The sequence below is a fragment of the Chaetodon auriga genome, chromosome 23, assembly GCF_051107435.1.
Source record: "Chaetodon auriga isolate fChaAug3 chromosome 23, fChaAug3.hap1, whole genome shotgun sequence".
Taxonomy (NCBI): Eukaryota; Metazoa; Chordata; class Actinopteri; order Chaetodontiformes; family Chaetodontidae; genus Chaetodon; species Chaetodon auriga.
The window spans coordinates 14,805,844-14,823,909 of record NC_135096.1 but is presented as its reverse complement, the minus strand read 5'-3'; the positions used below and the strand labels follow the sequence as shown (position 1 = coordinate 14,823,909).

Below are 18,066 nucleotides of genomic sequence, written 5' to 3'. Positions count from 1 at the left end.
TAAATAACATAGACAGCTCCCAGGGCAGTTCCAGGTCCAGTCACACACCTGCACACTCACACACACACTTATTTCTTCGCTTTTCTCATACCCAAGTGCAGCAGCACAGCACCTACTGTGTGCATGCTCCCAGATTTCCTCCATCCCCTGCTCTCACACACACCATTAAACGTCTCACACAGGAACGGTGAACTCCCAGACCTCTTATTCGGGAATGGCCATAAATTATCTATTCCCCTCTAGTTTGCTGAATCTCTCCAGCCAATTCCTGTTAAGACTTTTCAGCCTTCAATTATTAAAGGAGTCAAAGTGGGAGAAGTGTAAAAATAACAAGCTGGTGTTGAATGGAGACGTTTTGGAGGGAAGATGAATGGTGTTGGTCCTGGCTGTTTAGGAACTTGTTTTGCTGATGTTTTAGTGATGCAGACAGAGTGAAATTGATGAAAACAGAAGAAGGGGTGACTGTCTCTCGTGATTTTATGATTTATTCATAACCAGAAGTGGCTTCAGACCTCTTGGATCCTTTTCTCTACCTCTGAATATGATTCATAAGGCTTTTGACGGACTCTGCGGAGGCAATGGGAAATACTCCAGTGACAGCATTGTTCAGGTTTCTCTCCTCTGCTCTCCTCCAGCACTTGACTTCAGTCTGATTTGAGGAAGAGAGGGAGCGGAGAGAGAGAGAGAGGAGAAGAGGGGAGGTGGAGGAGTGGTGATTGAGCGCAAAGGGGGCAGGACTTTTTCTCTCCGGGTCCTATTAAGAGCAAACTTTGTGTTTTTGTTCTCCAAGTTCAGCTCAGTGCGTTTCTCTCTGCGCACAGTTCCTCTCTGCTGCTCTCTTTCTTTTCCATTTTTTTTTCCTCAATGGTTTTGTTTGCTCGCCTGTTGGTTACTCCTCTGTGTGTTTTCATGGGGGATTTGGACACCGGGAGGATGCGCTTTTTGGAGGAACAAATACTCAAAGTTGTCTCTTCGGCCAGTCCGAGGTTGTTTTAGTACATACATAGATGTTCTTCGGGTTGGAATGAACAATGGTGCGGCTCCTTGGTGCTCTGGCCGAGGGCATGCTCTGGTTTCGGCTACTGTTGCTGTGCGTCGTGGAGTTGGAGCTGGAAGCCGGGCTTTCCACACTCCAGGGTTTTTATCTTCCACCTGCGAACGGGTCGCTTCTCACACCTGCCCGGAGGACAGATGGGGTCGTGCGCACCATTGACCGGATTTACCACGGAGGAGGGAAGGTGGGCTACCTGGTGTACCTGGATGGGAGCCGGTTTCAGCTGGACATGGAGCGGGACGAGTCGGTGCTGTCGCATCATTTCAGCCCCCAGTATGTGCTCGCTATGATGGGGGAGAGCCCCGCGCCTTTGCAGCGGGAATGCGCGTACCGCGGGACAGTGGACTCCAACCCGGAGTCCCTGGCGGTGTTCAACCTCTGCGGAGGGGGTCTCGAGGGCTTCTTCGCCGTGAGTCATGCACGCTACACCATCACGCCTATCATCAGGGCGAAGGGACACGAGCACGACGTGCGCGCCCTGCAGGACTCGGACGCGGAGAGCGCGCTCCACGTGTTCACGCGCGAGAGTTTCAGCTTCGAGGCCATGCGCGAGGGGCGCGAGAGCTGCGGGACGCGCGATGGGCGCAGAGGACGCAGGGATTCGGCGGGGAAACGCCGGCGCAGAGGGCGTGGGAAGGGGAGACGGGACAGAGAGGGGGTCCCAGGGGAGGGCATAGACGACCATGGGCGGAGATGGTGGAGCCATCTCGCCAAAGCGCCTGCTCTGGAGCTTGGCACGCGGCGCAAGAGGTCGGTCTCTCGCGCCCGGCACGTGGAGCTGCTCCTCGTAGCCGACGACACCATGACCAAGAAATATGGCAAGGACCTGAACCACTACCTGCTCACACTGGCCTCCATCGCCTCCAAGTTGTACGGGCACGCCAGCATCGAGAACCCCATCCGGCTTTCGGTGGTGAAAGTGACCACGGTCACCGAGAAGGAGAAGGGGCTCGAGGTGACCAAAAACGCCGCGGCGACACTGAAGAGCTTCTGCAAATGGCAGAACCAGCAAAACCCGCTGGACGACGACCACCAGCACCACCACGACGCCGCCATCCTCTTCACCAGGCAGGTAAACAAACTTCCCTCGTGTTCCGCACTTCTCACCTGGGCTCCGCCTGTCTTCCGCCCCACGCGGCGGAGCAGAGGCGGCTCACGCCGCGGTGTGATGCCGAGGCGCGGAGTGACGCCACGGTTTGTTTTTATTTTGATGGTGCACGCGGTGGCAGCTGGTTCTCTGCAGCTAAGCGCCTGGCAGATTAAGCCTTGGGTGGCTTAATGCAAATAGCCTATAACAGTCATATTGCACGTTATTTTTCCCCCTAGAGTCTGTAGATAAGTGACACAGAAGGTGGTCATTTTTTAAACTGTGTCCCAATTTGCATCACAGTCAATCAGAAGTGATGACTGCTCAACCTGCCTCCCACCTGTCCGTGCTTAAATCCACCCCTTTTGTTTTCTTTCTCTTTCTATCTCCTTTTTTGCTGAATGTCAGCATCTGTGAATCACTTTAAAAACCTGTGTTTCCTGGCCTGGTGTTTTTCTAGGCGGGCTCTTGTCTCCAGCCTCCCCCTCCCAGTCCCCTGACAGCCCAAAAGCCCTGTGTGATCTGAGGCGCGCGCTCGCGGCCCTGCACGCAAATTCTTCCTGGGGTAGGAGGCTTGAAATCAGCTGCTGGGTGCACTGCAGAAATATTCCTGAAACTCCCCTGAAACTTCAGTTAATTAGGTAGTCATCCTAGCCCGCAATTCTTCTCTCCCTCCCTCGCTCTGCCTCTCTCTCTCTCTCATCACTCCAGTCTGCACATTTTTTCCCAGTTTCTTTTCCAGCGTCTGTCAGCTGGGGCTGGGAGCTGTCAGAAAAACAAACACATCCACCCAGTGAGAAGCCGTACGTTTACCGAGACCACACTCATTTATCCCCCCCCTTTCACCATCCCTTCTCTTTCTCCTCCTCGTTCCCTCCCTCCCTGGTTGAAAGCCACAGGGCAGCAGCAGCAGATCCACATGCATTTTTCACCTCTCCGGGTGTGGCTTTGTGGTGGTTAGCTCCAGTCGAAGTGTCAGATAGCCTGCCTTGGATTGCGGTGAGTTCAGCTCATGCCGGGTCTTGTCGCGGCTTGGGCGGAAAAAGCAAGCACCAGGGGTATTACCTCGGATCTCCTGGCACCGGCAGCAAATTGGCGCCGTCATGCGTTGGCAAGGCAGCCGGTAGTGCATACCTGTGGTCAGCAGGCGTTCAAAGTGGACCAATTCCTGTGTGCCAACCACCTCGTGGCTCCTCACTAACCCTGTTGCCGCTACACCTGCAAGGGCAAGACTGGAAGAGCCCAGGGAGAAGACTGTGCCATCCTCTGGTGGTTAGGTTTTGGCAGGGTGGGCAGGGTCAGGCGGGCATGGAAACAGTTATCCAGATACCTCAAAGGCAGCCTCAGGATAGGAAGAGTCAAAACGGACAGGAAACTAATGAAACATGACAGGTGGCCTACAGTGGATTTTTCTCTGTTCTACCAGGGCTTTGATCCTATTAAAATACCCATGCTCACTGTGGTACAACCCATACACTCGCAGTATCTTTCCGTCGATTTAAGATGCCTTTTCATCTCCAAGCAGTCCACGTTTCAGACAGTATCTCATACTGATATCATTATATTAGACCCTTTCCATAACAACACCTTCAAGTCTGTAGAGTTGCCACATGATTTTAGTTGTTTTCTGAGGAGAAAGGTCTATCAAACTGTGTGTCTGCGTTCATTAATAGAAGGAATGCAGACGTATATTTGCCTTAAGATGAAGAATAACAGCAAATTAGAGAACCACAAAAGAACAGTTGAATTAATAAACAAAGCACAGAAAATACAGGTTTTGCAGACTGTTATGCTTCTGTGATCGGGGGTAAAAGGCCAATATTAGCTTTATGTCAGTCAGCACTGAATTCGTGTCCCACCCGTCGCGACACTTGCATTATTCACAAGCCTGTCTCCTGACCCGCCTTCACACACATCTCACCTTCACCTACCTGTCAGCAGCAGAAGAAGCAGGGGATCCTGCTCTGCTACACACTGAGCGTATAAGCGTCTCCTGTGGCCCTGCAGCACAGCACTGACAGTACGAGGTGGGTCTCTGGTCCCTGTCTGTCGCATTTGTGCAGGACAAATTAGCCTAACTGCAGCTGATTCTGGTCAGTGTGCAGAAAAAGCACATGGCTAATGCATGACTTGACTTTAAGGTCGTGACCTTAATAAGCCACACATAGCAGCCGCCGCCTTACTTTAACGTTGACCTTTGAACTCTGGCTATTAAAGGTCATTTGCATTTTGGCTGAGTGCTTAAATAGCTGGTGCTTTACCTGCTCGGTCGTTATAGCAGACAGACGAGCAGGGCTGAGCTTTGTTTACATCTGAGCAGGAGGACAGGCCAACTCTGTCCACTCTTGTTGCAACAGAGGGATTACAAATACTGTCAGTTTGGAATGTGGCGACGCTGACATCGTTTCGACCTATTCTTTATGGGAGCCATGCCGTCGTTTAGCCATCAATCATTTTACAACAGCCCCTGTCAGAAAAGATCCCCATTCAATATGAAGAGCTGCACAGAATTCTTCATTTTACAAGCAGCAAAGAATCATTAGGGTTTCCATTGACCGAATGCCATTCAGGAAATAACTTGATTTGGCTGAGGCACCTCATACCTTGCTGCATTTTGGGTTGAAGAAGAAGGACAGAAAAAGGAGTTGGATGCACGAGGCATGGTAATGTGTTAGCTGTTTTCTCAGGGCTCTGTCAGGAGAAGAACTCTGGTTGTAACCTCAGTGGAAGCTCTGCAGGGAAAGACAAACATTGATGTGTTGTAGATTCAGTTCAGATGTGTTCTGGTGTTCCATTGTACTGAACGTCAGAGGTGGCAAGTAACCAAACAGTGGTTTATGTGTGAAAGAAATAACCTTTCTTCATCTGTGTATTTGGAGCGACTGTGACGTCGATCCCCACTATTGTAGTCTGCTGAACTGCAACTGAAGCTCACTGAAGACTTGGTGACTGTGAAGTCAGAGCAGTCCCATTGTTCCCAGAGTGCATAGAGTTGGAGGGAACTCTCTTTGTGGTCAGGTCCAATTACTCCAACACCCCGTACCCGCAGGGAGCTGACCCGTGTGGCGGTGTCACCCTGTTCCACACATACCAGCACCGGAACGAAACAACGGGCACATTGAGGGGACCGGGGACTGTTCTGAGCGTGGATGCGTGTATGCATGTTATGCATGGCTGTGTTCACTTGTTGTGAGCTCGGACAGTAGACAAAGCTCTACTGTCAGGTGGCTGCAGAGCTGTGGAGACATTGACATACATTTTTTTTTTTCATCTGCTTCTTGCAGCAATGCATCAAATATTTGGATAGATGTTGCTAGCAGGTACTTGTGATGCCAGTGACTGAAGTGCTCACCTTTGCAGCCTGGGTTGAGGTCAGGCCCTTGTCAGATTTATAATAATAAAAACATTCCTTTGTTTTTTACTTGTTAGACTGACCGTCTTGTCCAGACTGAATGAAAAATAAGCACATGAGTGAATTAAGAGGGAACTTCTGGTGAATTTATAAATCATTTTTGGATAAAAACATCAGCCCACATAATGTCTTAGATCACATGATGATGCTGCAGCCACTTCCATTTGCTGATGAAGACTGTGAAGATAATTCAACATTATTGCCATACGATTCCACTGAAAGTTGATAAAACTCAATAGTTTGCAGAAACACAGAGGGTCCTTATGTAATGATGATAGATGTAACATACACACTGATGTAGACATAGCATGCACACATACACAATCATTTCCTCCACATGTGTAAAACACACAGTTATGTCATTTATCCTCTTACAGCGAATCTGGGAATGTGCACATGTGTAGAATGTGGCCTCCTCCTTTTCCTGTGCACTTGTCTTCCTCCTCGCCTCTCCGCCTCCACGTGTTTGTACATTAAAGTGTACATTTCCCAGCCTTCGCCCCCGTCACAGCTACTCCCTCTATTTGTTTTAACTGTTCTTGATATTTCACACATGCTAGACTTCAGCTGGCGTATGTTGAAAACCCGCACACGGCCTGTGGATCCCAGACCCTCAAACCCGGGTCTGTGGACGTACACAACTGGTCAGAGAGTTCAGCCTTCCCAGCAGCCTCACTCCCTTCACACTGTGATGCATCAGTGGCTTTGAACAGCGCTCCTCTTTTCTGACCGACACTGACCTTAGGCCTGTTTTCATGCAGAGAAAAATGACACCATTTATTCAGTTCAACTATTTCCACTTAATGTCTATTTAATAGGGGCAGATAGATAATTGTGCAGCAATTACTTTATGCAATGTATCACAGCATTCATAGCGACTGGTCAAGTGCCCGTTCCTGGAAGGGCCTTTGAAATAACAAGTATCAAACATTTTCACAGTGATGCATTTTGTCAGCAGTGCGACGTCATATACAGACATACACAAGCACGTAAATATACATGATGCATGCGTACATTCAGAACACACACATACACACAAACGCAACATTGATAATTACTATGCTGACGACACACAAATATATCTTCCTGTAACTTTCAGTGACTCCTGGCTTTTGAAGCAGTTGCTGAGATATTTCGTTCTGGATCAAAGTGGTAGAACGTGAGCTGGCATGAGTGTGAAGTGGCATGAAAACTTATTTGACAGCCTGTCAATCACTGGTGACCAGTCATTAGTCGCCCGTCCAGTCGATGATGGAGAGCAGGTTTCTGTTGCTTCTGATCAGCAGGTTTGTTGAATCAGCCTGAAGTGTGTTTTCATCACACAGAGTAAGCTAAACTCACTCTGCAAGTGTGTGTGTGTGTGTGTGTGTGTCTGCGTCTGGCTGGCTGTTTGCTTAGCACAAGCCTTGGCTTAGATTGCAAACGATCTCGTAACACACACACACACTCACACACAGCTCTGATCGTCTCATGACCTTCGCAACCAGCTTGCCACCTGTTCTCCTGTTATTTCTGCCAATATTTCTGTAACTCCTTGTTCTCTCAGTTCTTCTCTTTAATTTCCTGCGGCCCTCCATCCCCCAGCATCTGATTCCTGAACTTATTTGTCTTTCCCTCCCTCTTTGTGTGTGTGAGAGGCCTTTGGATGAAAGGAAAGTTTGACGGAGGGAAGAAGTAAATAACACAGAGACAGGGATGTCAGTTTTGGGGAACTTTCAGGTATTTTTCACATGCCGCAGTTTAATTTCAAACGGGAGATTCCTGTTTTCTGCTTTTCACCCACGTGTTTCCCGTTAGGCCGTGTCGTACTAACGAAAGCCGTGTGTACAAGCAAGATCGAAACAAAAGCAGTTCTCGTACTCGAGCGTGGGAGGGGGGCGAATGAATAAATAAATGAAATGAACGGAGGTGTAAAGAATGTTGGGGTGAGAAGAGTGTGGGAAACGGGGAAAGAGAAACAGAATTTTCAGGCGAGCTCGTCTATAGGTTCTCACTGTCTGATCGAAACAAACAGGCTCCATAGTTTTGAGCTTGTCTGCATGTGGAAAAGTTAAGAGAAGCTTCAGCACAGTTTGCCTCTCAGCAGCATCCATGCGGCGAGTGTGACTTGCCCTTTGTTTGCCTCTCGTGCATCCAGCAGTCAATTGGCAAAAAGCAGACACTCTCTTCCTGTTCTCTGTATGTGTGTGTCGCTGCATGTGTGTGTATTTGCTTGTGAGTATACCATTAAGCATGTGCAGTCTGTGATGGACATGCTCGCATTTACATGTGCTCTGTACGTGTACCCATTGGTTTACATGTACGTTCTTATAGTTATGTGCATAACATATGTGCATCTGAGTGTATTCGCATGTGTGTGTCGTGCCTACGAGTGTGTGTGAGGTGGTCCCACCCAGTCTGTCATGTGTGTGACTGCAGAACACAAGGCAGTTTGTTCCAAACCGATCTGCCCGGAACGGGTAAACACCCTCCACAGAGAGCCTCTAACACACGACCCAGCAGGCCTGTCAGCACCACTTAACATGACGATTCATCCTCTCCATGGGGTGTGTGTGTGTATGTGTGTGTGTGCTTTCTTTTTTTGGATGTTCTCATGTGCACATGCATGGGTGTTTGCCTCCATATGTCTTGGTGCATCTGTGTGTTGAATGCACACATATATTCTTGTGAGTGTGTAGCTCATGCACACGGCCCGTGTGCAGGCGTGTGTGCTCTGATGTGACGGTATGATTAACTGATTGATCTCTGCACTCGGCAGGGCCAGGCAACACACCCTGAGGCCTCATCTGCATGGACATGTGTGGGAATCAAAACAAAGATCAATACTGTGTACTCGGGCACCCCGTGAAGCAGACAGAGAGATGGTGGAGGCAGAGGAAGGAAGCGGGCATTAAAAGCAGTGGAAGGACGCTTAAAGGGACACTTCTGTCTCCTGTAGCTCTGGAGGAGCTTTGTCAGAGAAAGTGACTCCATTGACATTACTTGAATATCTCAGCTTGGACCTCTGTTGCAAACTGGGGTTATGGAGTTTGAAAGCCAGGGGGGCTCTGAAGTGTGGCATTATGGGAGGAGCAGCCAGTGTTTTTCGGAGCGTGGAGCTCTGCTGCATCGATTTTGACCGTTCTTTTTGAAGCTGTCTCTCACAAGCCTTCACTTCACTGCTAAATTGCAGGAGTGCTCCTTTGAGGGGCAGTGGCTTTGATCAAGAGAACAAAAGCCATAAGAACATAACACCTCGCATTTGGTTTCCAGTTTGTTTGCAGTTAATTTTAATTTATTGTTTACAAAATGTGTGCAGCAAGTCGAAATTCATCTTCAGCTGCATCACCACCCAATGACGTGATTAAAAAGATGCAGAAGAAGACAAAGTCTGGCTCTTGACAGGGGAGCAGTCATTGCACTCTAAATGACTGCAGTGGCAGTAAAAATGGCATTAGCAACACACTGTTTTTCATTACAATGGGAGGTGAGTCAGGTTATGGTCCCAGATGTCAGTTAAAAAAAAACATGTAGCAAGTTGAGACATAGCAGCCAAATATCCATTTTCAAGATGAACATTGTTCTGATTGTTCCATGTGCATAGTCGCACCAGTGTTTTTGGATGAAGTGCCAGTTTAAACTCACAGTATTTCCTTTGTCCAGGACCTCTGTGGCCACCACTCCTGCGACACCCTGGGCATGGCGGATGTCGGCACCATCTGCTCTCCGGAGCGAAGCTGCGCCGTCATCGAGGACGACGGCCTTCACGCTGCGTTCACTGTCGCGCATGAGATTGGTAGGCAAGGATACACACACGTATAAGCGCACAAACACAGATATAAGCAGGCCAGGGCATGCATGTGCACATCTGTTAGCACATCTCCCCTGTTGATTAATATCACAGGAGCATCGTCTGATGTCATGCACCTGATACCTGTGCATGTTTTCTTTTCTCATTCTTGCTGCACTTGCAAACTCATGACAAGGCTCGCCTCTTCTCCCTCATCTGTCAACTCAAATTCTGTAAGTCGTGTCCGTTCTCTCTGCGCCTCAGGCCACCTGCTCGGTTTGTCTCACGACGACTCCAAGTTCTGCGAGGAGCGTTTCGGAGTGAACAGCGACAAGCGGCTCATGTCCTCCATCCTCACCTCCATCGACGCCTCCAAGCCCTGGAGCCGCTGCACCTCGGCTACCATCACCGACTTCTTTGATGATGGCAACGGTGAGTGCTGGAGAAAATATAGAGCAATAAAGGCACAGGGATTGAAAGGCTCCATGATTTGTGGTTCAGCAACCATCTGTAGTTCTTTTACTAGTGAGAACTTTTCCCAGCCAGTAGTTTTATTTCCTCCATCTACAAATTGCATCCATGTGAATTTGACTTTTGATTGCATTTCTCCCACAGTACCTATCACTGAGAGCTGTTTACCAAGAAACAAGCTGTAATCTCTGCTAATAGAAAGTTATTTACAATCCTATTAACTTCTTAGAAAGTGTAGTTACAGTGCAGCCAAAGACATGTCACTGGCGGGGAACCAGGATGAGTCATACTTTGCGTTCCTGTTTCATCAAGTCGTTTCACTCTTGTCGACCGTAAAGCATTGCCTGCTGACAATTTGCAAAGAAACACTTTCAGCGTAATTCATGTTGCAACAGTATCATTGTAAGCTTGACAGTATCTGCAGCTGCTCCGGCACTTTTATTGACTGATAGGTCATACAGGCCTTGTTTGTCAATAGACTAAAATAGATTTTCACACACCGCCAGCTAGGAGTATGTAGGTTGCAGGCCCTTTTTTAAAAATTTAAAAATCCCCTCCTCCCTCTTTCCTACCACAGCCGAATGTCTCCTAGACTCTCCTCGCCAGCCCCTTTTGGGCCCCGAGGAGCTCCCGGGACAGAGCTACGACGCCGTCCGCCAGTGTCGCCTGGCCTTCGGCCCCGAGTACACGGTCTGCCCGGGCATGGACGTATGTTCTCGGCTGTGGTGCGCCGTGATTCGCCAGGGACAGATGGTGTGTCTGACCAAGAAGCTGCCGGCCGTTGAGGGGACGCCCTGCGGGAAGGGACGCATCTGCCTGCAGGGAAAGTGTGTGGACAAGACCCGCAAGAGACACTACTCGGTAAGACAGACGGATGGTAGCAGAGTATGAGGGAGAGGAGGAAAAGGACATGGAAATAGACGGTGTCTGTCAAGAGAGACAAAAAGGACTCAATCTGAAATAGATTCCTTTTTATAGTTCAAAAACTGATATTTTAAGCACGCATTGTGCAAATTTGTCTATGGGAGACAAGTTTGCTCACAGGGCAGCTAGAAAGAAAGAAAATGAAGTAAAAAGGGAGAGAGAGACACTTGAAGAGGAAAAAAGTCTCACAGACTCTTTTTGTGACTTCACTGTGTGGTCTGCGTTATTTATGCCACTGCTGATCTGTGCTATTTGTTCGCTTGGCCTTGCTTAAACAGATCTAAATTGAATTTTGCCATAATGAGTTAAAGGGCCAAATCTGTTCTTGGCAGGCTGTCGACACCGTGTGTGTGTCAGAGAGGGAGAGCGAGTGTAAGTCAGAAAGAATGGGAAAGAGGGAAAGAGTCTTTTCTTTGTGTTTATTTGTCACATGACATTTGATGAGCCTGACTCGATCCTTGGCAGTCGACTGCATGCGTGGATCTGGCCCAAGTTCTGACACGCTTCATTTTCACTGCCTTGTATGACGACCAGTTTACTGCTCAGAGAAAGTTAAACCCCTCCATTTTAGACTTCAGAATCTTTGAAACTCTATATATTTCTTGTAGCATGATTGCGGATTAAGTAGCCTTTACTGTGGAAAGAAGCAGTTCAAGCACTATAAAGAGTCAGCTGTGGAACTAAATGGAAAAGCAGTTTCCAAACAAGCTTTGCAGAACTTCAGGGTTATAAAATCAGCTATGTCTCGTAAAATACGAAATGCTACTTATTCAGCCGTTTTATCACAGATGACTCACGTAGCGCTGGTTGGAAAAAACACGAAAATAAGTATGTTACCTTAAGAATTTCATTCAGGCTGTTCCTCGGGGGAAGCATGTGAGCTGTTACGCCTCAGATCCAGTCATGCTGTCTTAATGAATGGCTTTACCGCATGAGGGTAGCCTCGTTCTTTTTCTGTCTGCCTCTTTTCCACATCACAATGCGTGCCACATCTTTCTTTATCGCACATCTCTCTCCAAAGGCTTTCCCTGTGACACGTGGCTTGGCCAGCAACCACTCTGACATCCACCATGCCTGATAAGCATTAATTGTCCTCTCTCATCTCCTCTTTCTTTTCTCTTCATCCCTCTCTACGCTCTGATCTCTCGTCCTCTGTCATTTTCCCCAACTTTTATCTCCTCTTTCATCTTCCCTTCCCTCTTTGCTCCTCTCCTCCCTCTCCCAGGCATCCAACCACGGCAGCTGGAGTTCCTGGGGTCCTTGGGGTGCGTGCTCCAGAACTTGCGGGGGCGGGCTGCAGTTTGCCCAGCGTCTATGCAACAATCCGCCGCCACGGAACAACGGGCGTTACTGCACGGGCAAGAGAGCCGTCTATCGGTCCTGCAACGTCACACCGTGTCCACCATCAAGTGAGTGTGGCAGCCGGAGAATGCATGCGTGAATTTAATAGTACACGCTAATATTTATTTGTCATACAAAAAATTCAAACCTCTTGCAATTCAAATTTTCTCCAGATAAGAGTTTCCGGGAGGAGCAATGTGAGGTGCGCAACGGTCCCCAGACAGATCCTAAAGGGGTGAAGACCTTTGTTGAGTGGGTGCCTAAGTACGCAGGAGTCCTCCCTAAAGATGTGTGCAAGTTGACCTGCAGAGCAAAAGGAACAGGATACTACGTGGTATTCTCTCAGAGGGTGAGTTAGCTAAAAAGAAAAAAGAAAAGGGTGCTGTGTTTTTGATGGAAAAAAAATGTGGAAGATAATTGATTTTGTGGCCGTTTGTCTTCAGGTGGTAGACGGGACAGAGTGTCGTCCTTACAGCAGCTCTGTGTGCGTCAAAGGGAAATGTGTACGGACAGGCTGCGACGGCATCATTGGCTCCAAGCTCCAGTTTGACAAGTGTGGTATATGCGGAGGCGACAGCACAGGATGTATCCGCGTGGTGGGCAACTTCACCAAGAAGAGGTGAGGAAAAAAGACAAGACTTGAACAGTGCATTATGGTATGTCTTGATATCACGGGTGCAATCATGCACATACAGGCATTTCTATAGACGCGTTAGAGGGGAGGCTCAGCGGTGATGGCAGGTTTGCACACGCGGAATTCAGAGGAGTCTTGAAAGTGCTTTTCAGCAGCGTTATCTCATGGCTTTTACAGTATGATGAAATGATAATACTGCCTTCACTGCATGTCAGCAGAATATGTATAGCTCCTTCACACAATATTCCCAAATGCCCCCCCCCCACACTTTGCAGGCCTTGTTGTCGCACTGACTAAATGCTGCAGCCTTTTTAGATAGATCGATAGATACTTTATTCATCCCCAAGGGAAATTCACAAAATTTTATTGCATAACAAAAATACCGTTTGCACAAATGTGAGCTAATGGCAAGAACACGTACATTGTTCACTCTTATGTGAATGCAGGCCACGTAGTCTAAACCTACATTGTATTGGCACATACAGAACTGTGCAAAAGTTTTAGGCAGGTGTGAAAAAATTATTTCAAAAAATAAATAAGAATTGTTTATTTTTATCCATTTACAAAATGCAAACTGCAAATCAAAATCAAATCAATATTTGGCGTTACTACCCTTCAAACCAGCATCAATTCTTATAGGTACACTTGCACAAAGTCAGGGATCAGGGAAAACAGGTGCTACTGATCATCAATTTCACATGTAGGTTGAAACACAGTCGTTAACTGAAACAGAATCAGCTGTGTGGGAGGCTTCAAACTGGGTGAGGAACAGCCAAACTCTGCTACCAAGGTGAGGCTGTGGAAGACAGTTGTGTGCTTCCAAAGGCAACTGGACTTGTTTTGTGTTCAATCAGTTCTAACTGACTGGTTAGAAGTCTCAGGCATTTTTCCTCCTGCTGGATCATAGCACCACCCACCATCATGCGAGTTATTAGAGTCACATGAGTCCTGGTGTGAATGCTTGTTGTGCTGCGTTGTAGGTGGCTGATAACTGGTGTCTTTGACCACCTCCTCTGTTCAGTGATGGTCTTTCCAGTTTGACATGGGTGGCTTCTTTCACTCCTCTTTCAAGTCATCGGTGTTCCCTGGCGAAAATATGTACATTATTTTGTACATAGCAATGTAGTTTATGCAGTGCAGTGTAGCGAGGAATGCACAGACTTGTACATCTTCTTCACAAGCGCGTGGCACAACACAGAAGAGCGAACACCTCAGGTCAAGACTCAGCAGTCCACCTAGATCTACTTCTGTTCGTTCACTGTATTTTGGTTATCCACATCTTTCATTTGTTCAGTGTTTTAAAGGAAACAACGAGTTTTAGTTATGTGACAGCATATGCAAATAAAGTATCTTATTTGTTTTAATTAGCTCAATGATGTATTGATTTAAGAATTGGGTTCTATTTTGATCTAAAGCCAGCCACAAAGAAGACACTGTGTTATGTACTGATCTCACCCTGCTTCTACTTTCTCTCTTGTCAAACAGTAAGGGCTACACTGATGTGGTGAAGATCCCTGCGGGCTCCACCCACGTCAAGGTTCGTCAGCACAAGGCAAAGGACCAGACCCGATACACCGCCTACCTTGCCCTCCGACGCCCCAACGGCGAGTACCTCCTAAATGGCAAGTTCATGATCTCCACCTCCGAGACAATCATCCCACTCAACGGTTCTGTGCTCAACTACAGTGGCTGGAGCCAAAGGGACGAGTGGCTTCACAGCATGGGTCCTGGGGCCCTCCAAGAAGCCTTGGTGGTCCAGATTCTAGCGACAGACGCTAAAAAGCCCCTGGATGTTCGTTACAGCTTCTTCATGCCCCGTCGGACAGCCCCACAGCAGCCATCAGCTCCCCTCATTCCCAACTTAAAGTCGACCCCTGTGCCGAGCACAACTACAACCTCAACCACAACGAGAACCACCACCACCAGTAGCACCACTACATCCTCCTCTGCTCCCCCTGTGCTGGTCCCAGGGCCACCTACAGCCCCAGGTCCCTCCACCCCAACCCCAGGGCCCCAGTGGGTAACAGGGTCCTGGATGACCTGCTCTAGGACTTGTGACACTGGCTGGCAGAGCCGGACAGTGCAGTGTAAGGACCGGGACGGGAAACTGTCCAAGGGCTGCATGCTAAGTTCCCGCCCCTCTGCCTTCAAACACTGTCTGGTGAAAAAATGTTGAGGCGGCAGCAGAGCGAAAATGATTCGGAAGACGAGAAACAATTCATTGGAAGATGTTTAACCTGTACATCTGATAAAGTGCTGGATGTAGGACTGTGGACCAGTGAATTTAGGACATAGAACCTCAAGCAGGACTGTGAATGTTGGCTGAAACCGCCAGATACGCAGAGACTCAGAGACAGGTTGGCATGGATGTACCTGACTATATGCCATAGGGATGTCCTGGGTTCATAGTAGCTATGCAGAGGACAAGTAGGACGAAGAACATTTCTGTATAACGACGAAGTGTGGCCCTGGCAGAGCTAAGGACTTAAATTGCATGTCGTTTCCACATGGACAGTGACTGATCGTCTTTACTTCTGTCTCCAAACCCCCGGAGGCTTAGTGTGTGTCGCCCTGTAATGGCATGCGTGTTGTGTTTTTTTATGCTATTCCATTTGTTCTGATCACTGTGGGGATTCCGAAGTCGCACCCCTCTGTCTTTTGTCATGAGTGTGTCCGAGACAAGAGCCCCAACGATGGGAAGCACTCGTTTTTCACCTTGTCGTAATTTCTTCTTGTATTGCAGCCCTGTCCCACGACCACCATACTCCACTCCACAGAGTGCCCAGAACCCAAGAATTTGGACATTGTGGTGACTGAATGGCTCATAAAATTTGATACAGGAAGAATGTTGACAGTACTAACTCACTAGATGGTAGGCGTTGCTAAAGAAAGGAGAGTTTCTCCAACCAAGAAAGGTTTCTCCCATTAAAAACAATACAAACCAGTCAAGCAGCAGTGCTTCAGTGGTGCTACTGAGGGCCAAAAGGTATATTTGAGTGTGCATTATTACCAAATAAAACAGGTCTCCGTTCCTACTGAGAATATAGCCTTCCATTATGCTCCATGTGAGGAATTTTACGAGCCCCTCAGTGATGGAAATGTCCAAGTTACAGGAGATGTACGTAGGTATGATGATCCTGGATCAGGGCTGCCCATAATGCCCTGACTATAAACGTTCTGTGTCTTTATTTGACTGACTTGTCCAGCTGAAAACCAGACAGGAGCACTAAGAGAGGGAAAGACTGACGATTTCCAAATGAGGTAAACCCAGACATTTGGGGATCAGTCACTGTTTCGATACTTCTCTGTGCTCAGGTTCTTGAGAAGTTGGGAAGCAAACTTCCTGTTGACACGAGTATCGATTGTACTGAAACTGATAATCACGTGTGCGGTGTCATGGCAGCAGCAAGGTGTGATGGGATGGAACGGGAGCGCCCGGTGGACTTCAGAGGACAAACTTTTTCAAGGTTAAATTGACAAAGGGGCAAAGTAACCACGACACTCCTTAACATTTATGGAGGTTGATGATGACTCACAGGCTTGGGGCAATGCTTGGTTTTTATGTGTGTGTGTGTTTGTCTTTGTGTGCATGTTTTGTGCTAACACATTCACGTAGCCAGGCCTGTGGTTCAAGCACATGCAGTACGTGCCGGGAACGTGTGTTTTTGTCCTCTACTGCGTCTTGACTCTTCTTCACTCTCCATTTGTGTCAATCATCAGGCCGGTGCTGGGCCTCTTTTTTCATACTGGTCATCAGTATCTTGTTTGTTTGTCTGTTTATCTGCGTAGGAAGCAATGCTAATATGACAATGTGTGCCCTGGATACTCGCAACAACGGCGAGAGAGATACTAATGCAGTTGTCAATGTCCTTTTGCAATTCAGTTCTTTTCACCACTCATTTTCCATTTTACTACATTCCATTCTGTATTTTTTGTGACAATACAGAATGTGCCACAGGTTGGCTGATTTCAAGGGGTCAGTTCACCCAAAACACAAGTTTTTCCCACTTACAAGTGGAATCTAGCCATGTGGGTAGTTTTGGTTTTATTTGCCCAAGTGTTCAGATATCTATCCATCTATCCCCAATGCATGGGTACTTCAGACAATCCACAGACCTCACTGTCAGCAGTTTCTTTGGAGCTATTTTCTCCTGAAGAAATAGTCCCTTTGACCACTGGGGGAGCGTTTATTCTGAAAAATGATGTTGCTGTTGATTCGAAGAAGTATTTTTAGCAATTTGGGAAATGCACATACTCATTCTTTTGCAGAGAAATAGATGAGAAGATTGTACCACTCTTGAGTCTTCCCTTTGAATCTAGAGTAGAGTAATGGTTAGCATAGCTTAGCATTAAGACTGGAAGCTAGTGTAAAAATGATGCCCCTGTTTCCACTTTCAGTGCTGCGATCTTCTCATCTAAGTGAATAAAAAATGTTGAATTGTTCTGTTAAATGAAAAAAAACAAAACGATCTGCATCACGAGATGCCACTTTTGTATTTTGGGCGAACTCACCCTTTAAAGTCCTCCACCAAATCTCACAATATCAAGTTATTTAAACCAGGAGGCATTTAGAATGAAGTCGTTGTCTATATTCCTCAAGACAGAGGCAGACGGGCTTCGAGCTGAGACAAAGTATGAAAGACCTTTCACATTTGTGTGCACCTGTGACGTCTTCCTGTGTGGTAAACCTCACACATCTGTGCAGGAGAAAACAAAATGAGAAAGATTTTCAGACACGACATGACCCGGGGACGACAAACCACTCGCAAAATGTTCCCTCTTCTCCCCTCACACGTTCAGATTTATTTACATTATGTAGACATTTTTGTACAACGAATAGATCGTTCATATATGTGTTAGTATTCAACCATATTTACACAGAAATGTACACATACAGACACACACCACTGAAACAATCCATCATTTATGCAGTACTTGAGTTTGTTTGGTTTTTTTTTTTGGTTTTTTTTCTTTCAGAAAGACACACTTCATACACACAACCAACTCTGACTCTTCCAATGGGGAAAGCCCTCTCGCTGAACGACAGAAACACAGCACTGAACTTGTAATTTATTGTTTGTACAACTGGTATGTGTGAATAAAAAAAAAGCAAGGAGAGGAGTTTTATTTATTATAGTAATTTTGTATCAAATTACTATTTAACTTAGGAAAATGACTGTGCAGAATCATTCCTTTGTAAGAATATAGTGTTTCTTTTCTAGTCATCCACATGAATATATGTACATAAAATCTATATATTTAAATATCTCTGGGTGTGTGTGTGTATGTGTGTGTTGTTCTTTTTGTCATGGCATCGGTACATTTCTATTTTATTTATCTTACATGTGTTTCAGCTGCTAACGAGTCCATAACA

General features: G+C 47.1%; 1 protein-coding gene across 1 annotated transcript; it reads left to right on the top strand.

The window, feature by feature from the left end:
- Window positions 1-837: 837 nt before the first annotated feature.
- On the top strand, window positions 838-17,960 carry adamts5 (ADAM metallopeptidase with thrombospondin type 1 motif, 5 (aggrecanase-2)). The gene is made up of 8 exons (XM_076723778.1): window positions 838-2,126; window positions 9,196-9,328; window positions 9,587-9,754; window positions 10,371-10,654; window positions 11,943-12,126; window positions 12,232-12,407; window positions 12,502-12,677; window positions 14,178-17,960. Exons 1-8 carry the CDS (start codon window positions 1,032-1,034, stop codon window positions 14,866-14,868), a joined length of 2,907 nt encoding a protein of 968 aa, XP_076579893.1. The 5' UTR covers window positions 838-1,031; the 3' UTR covers window positions 14,869-17,960.
- Window positions 17,961-18,066: the final 106 nt, after the last annotated feature.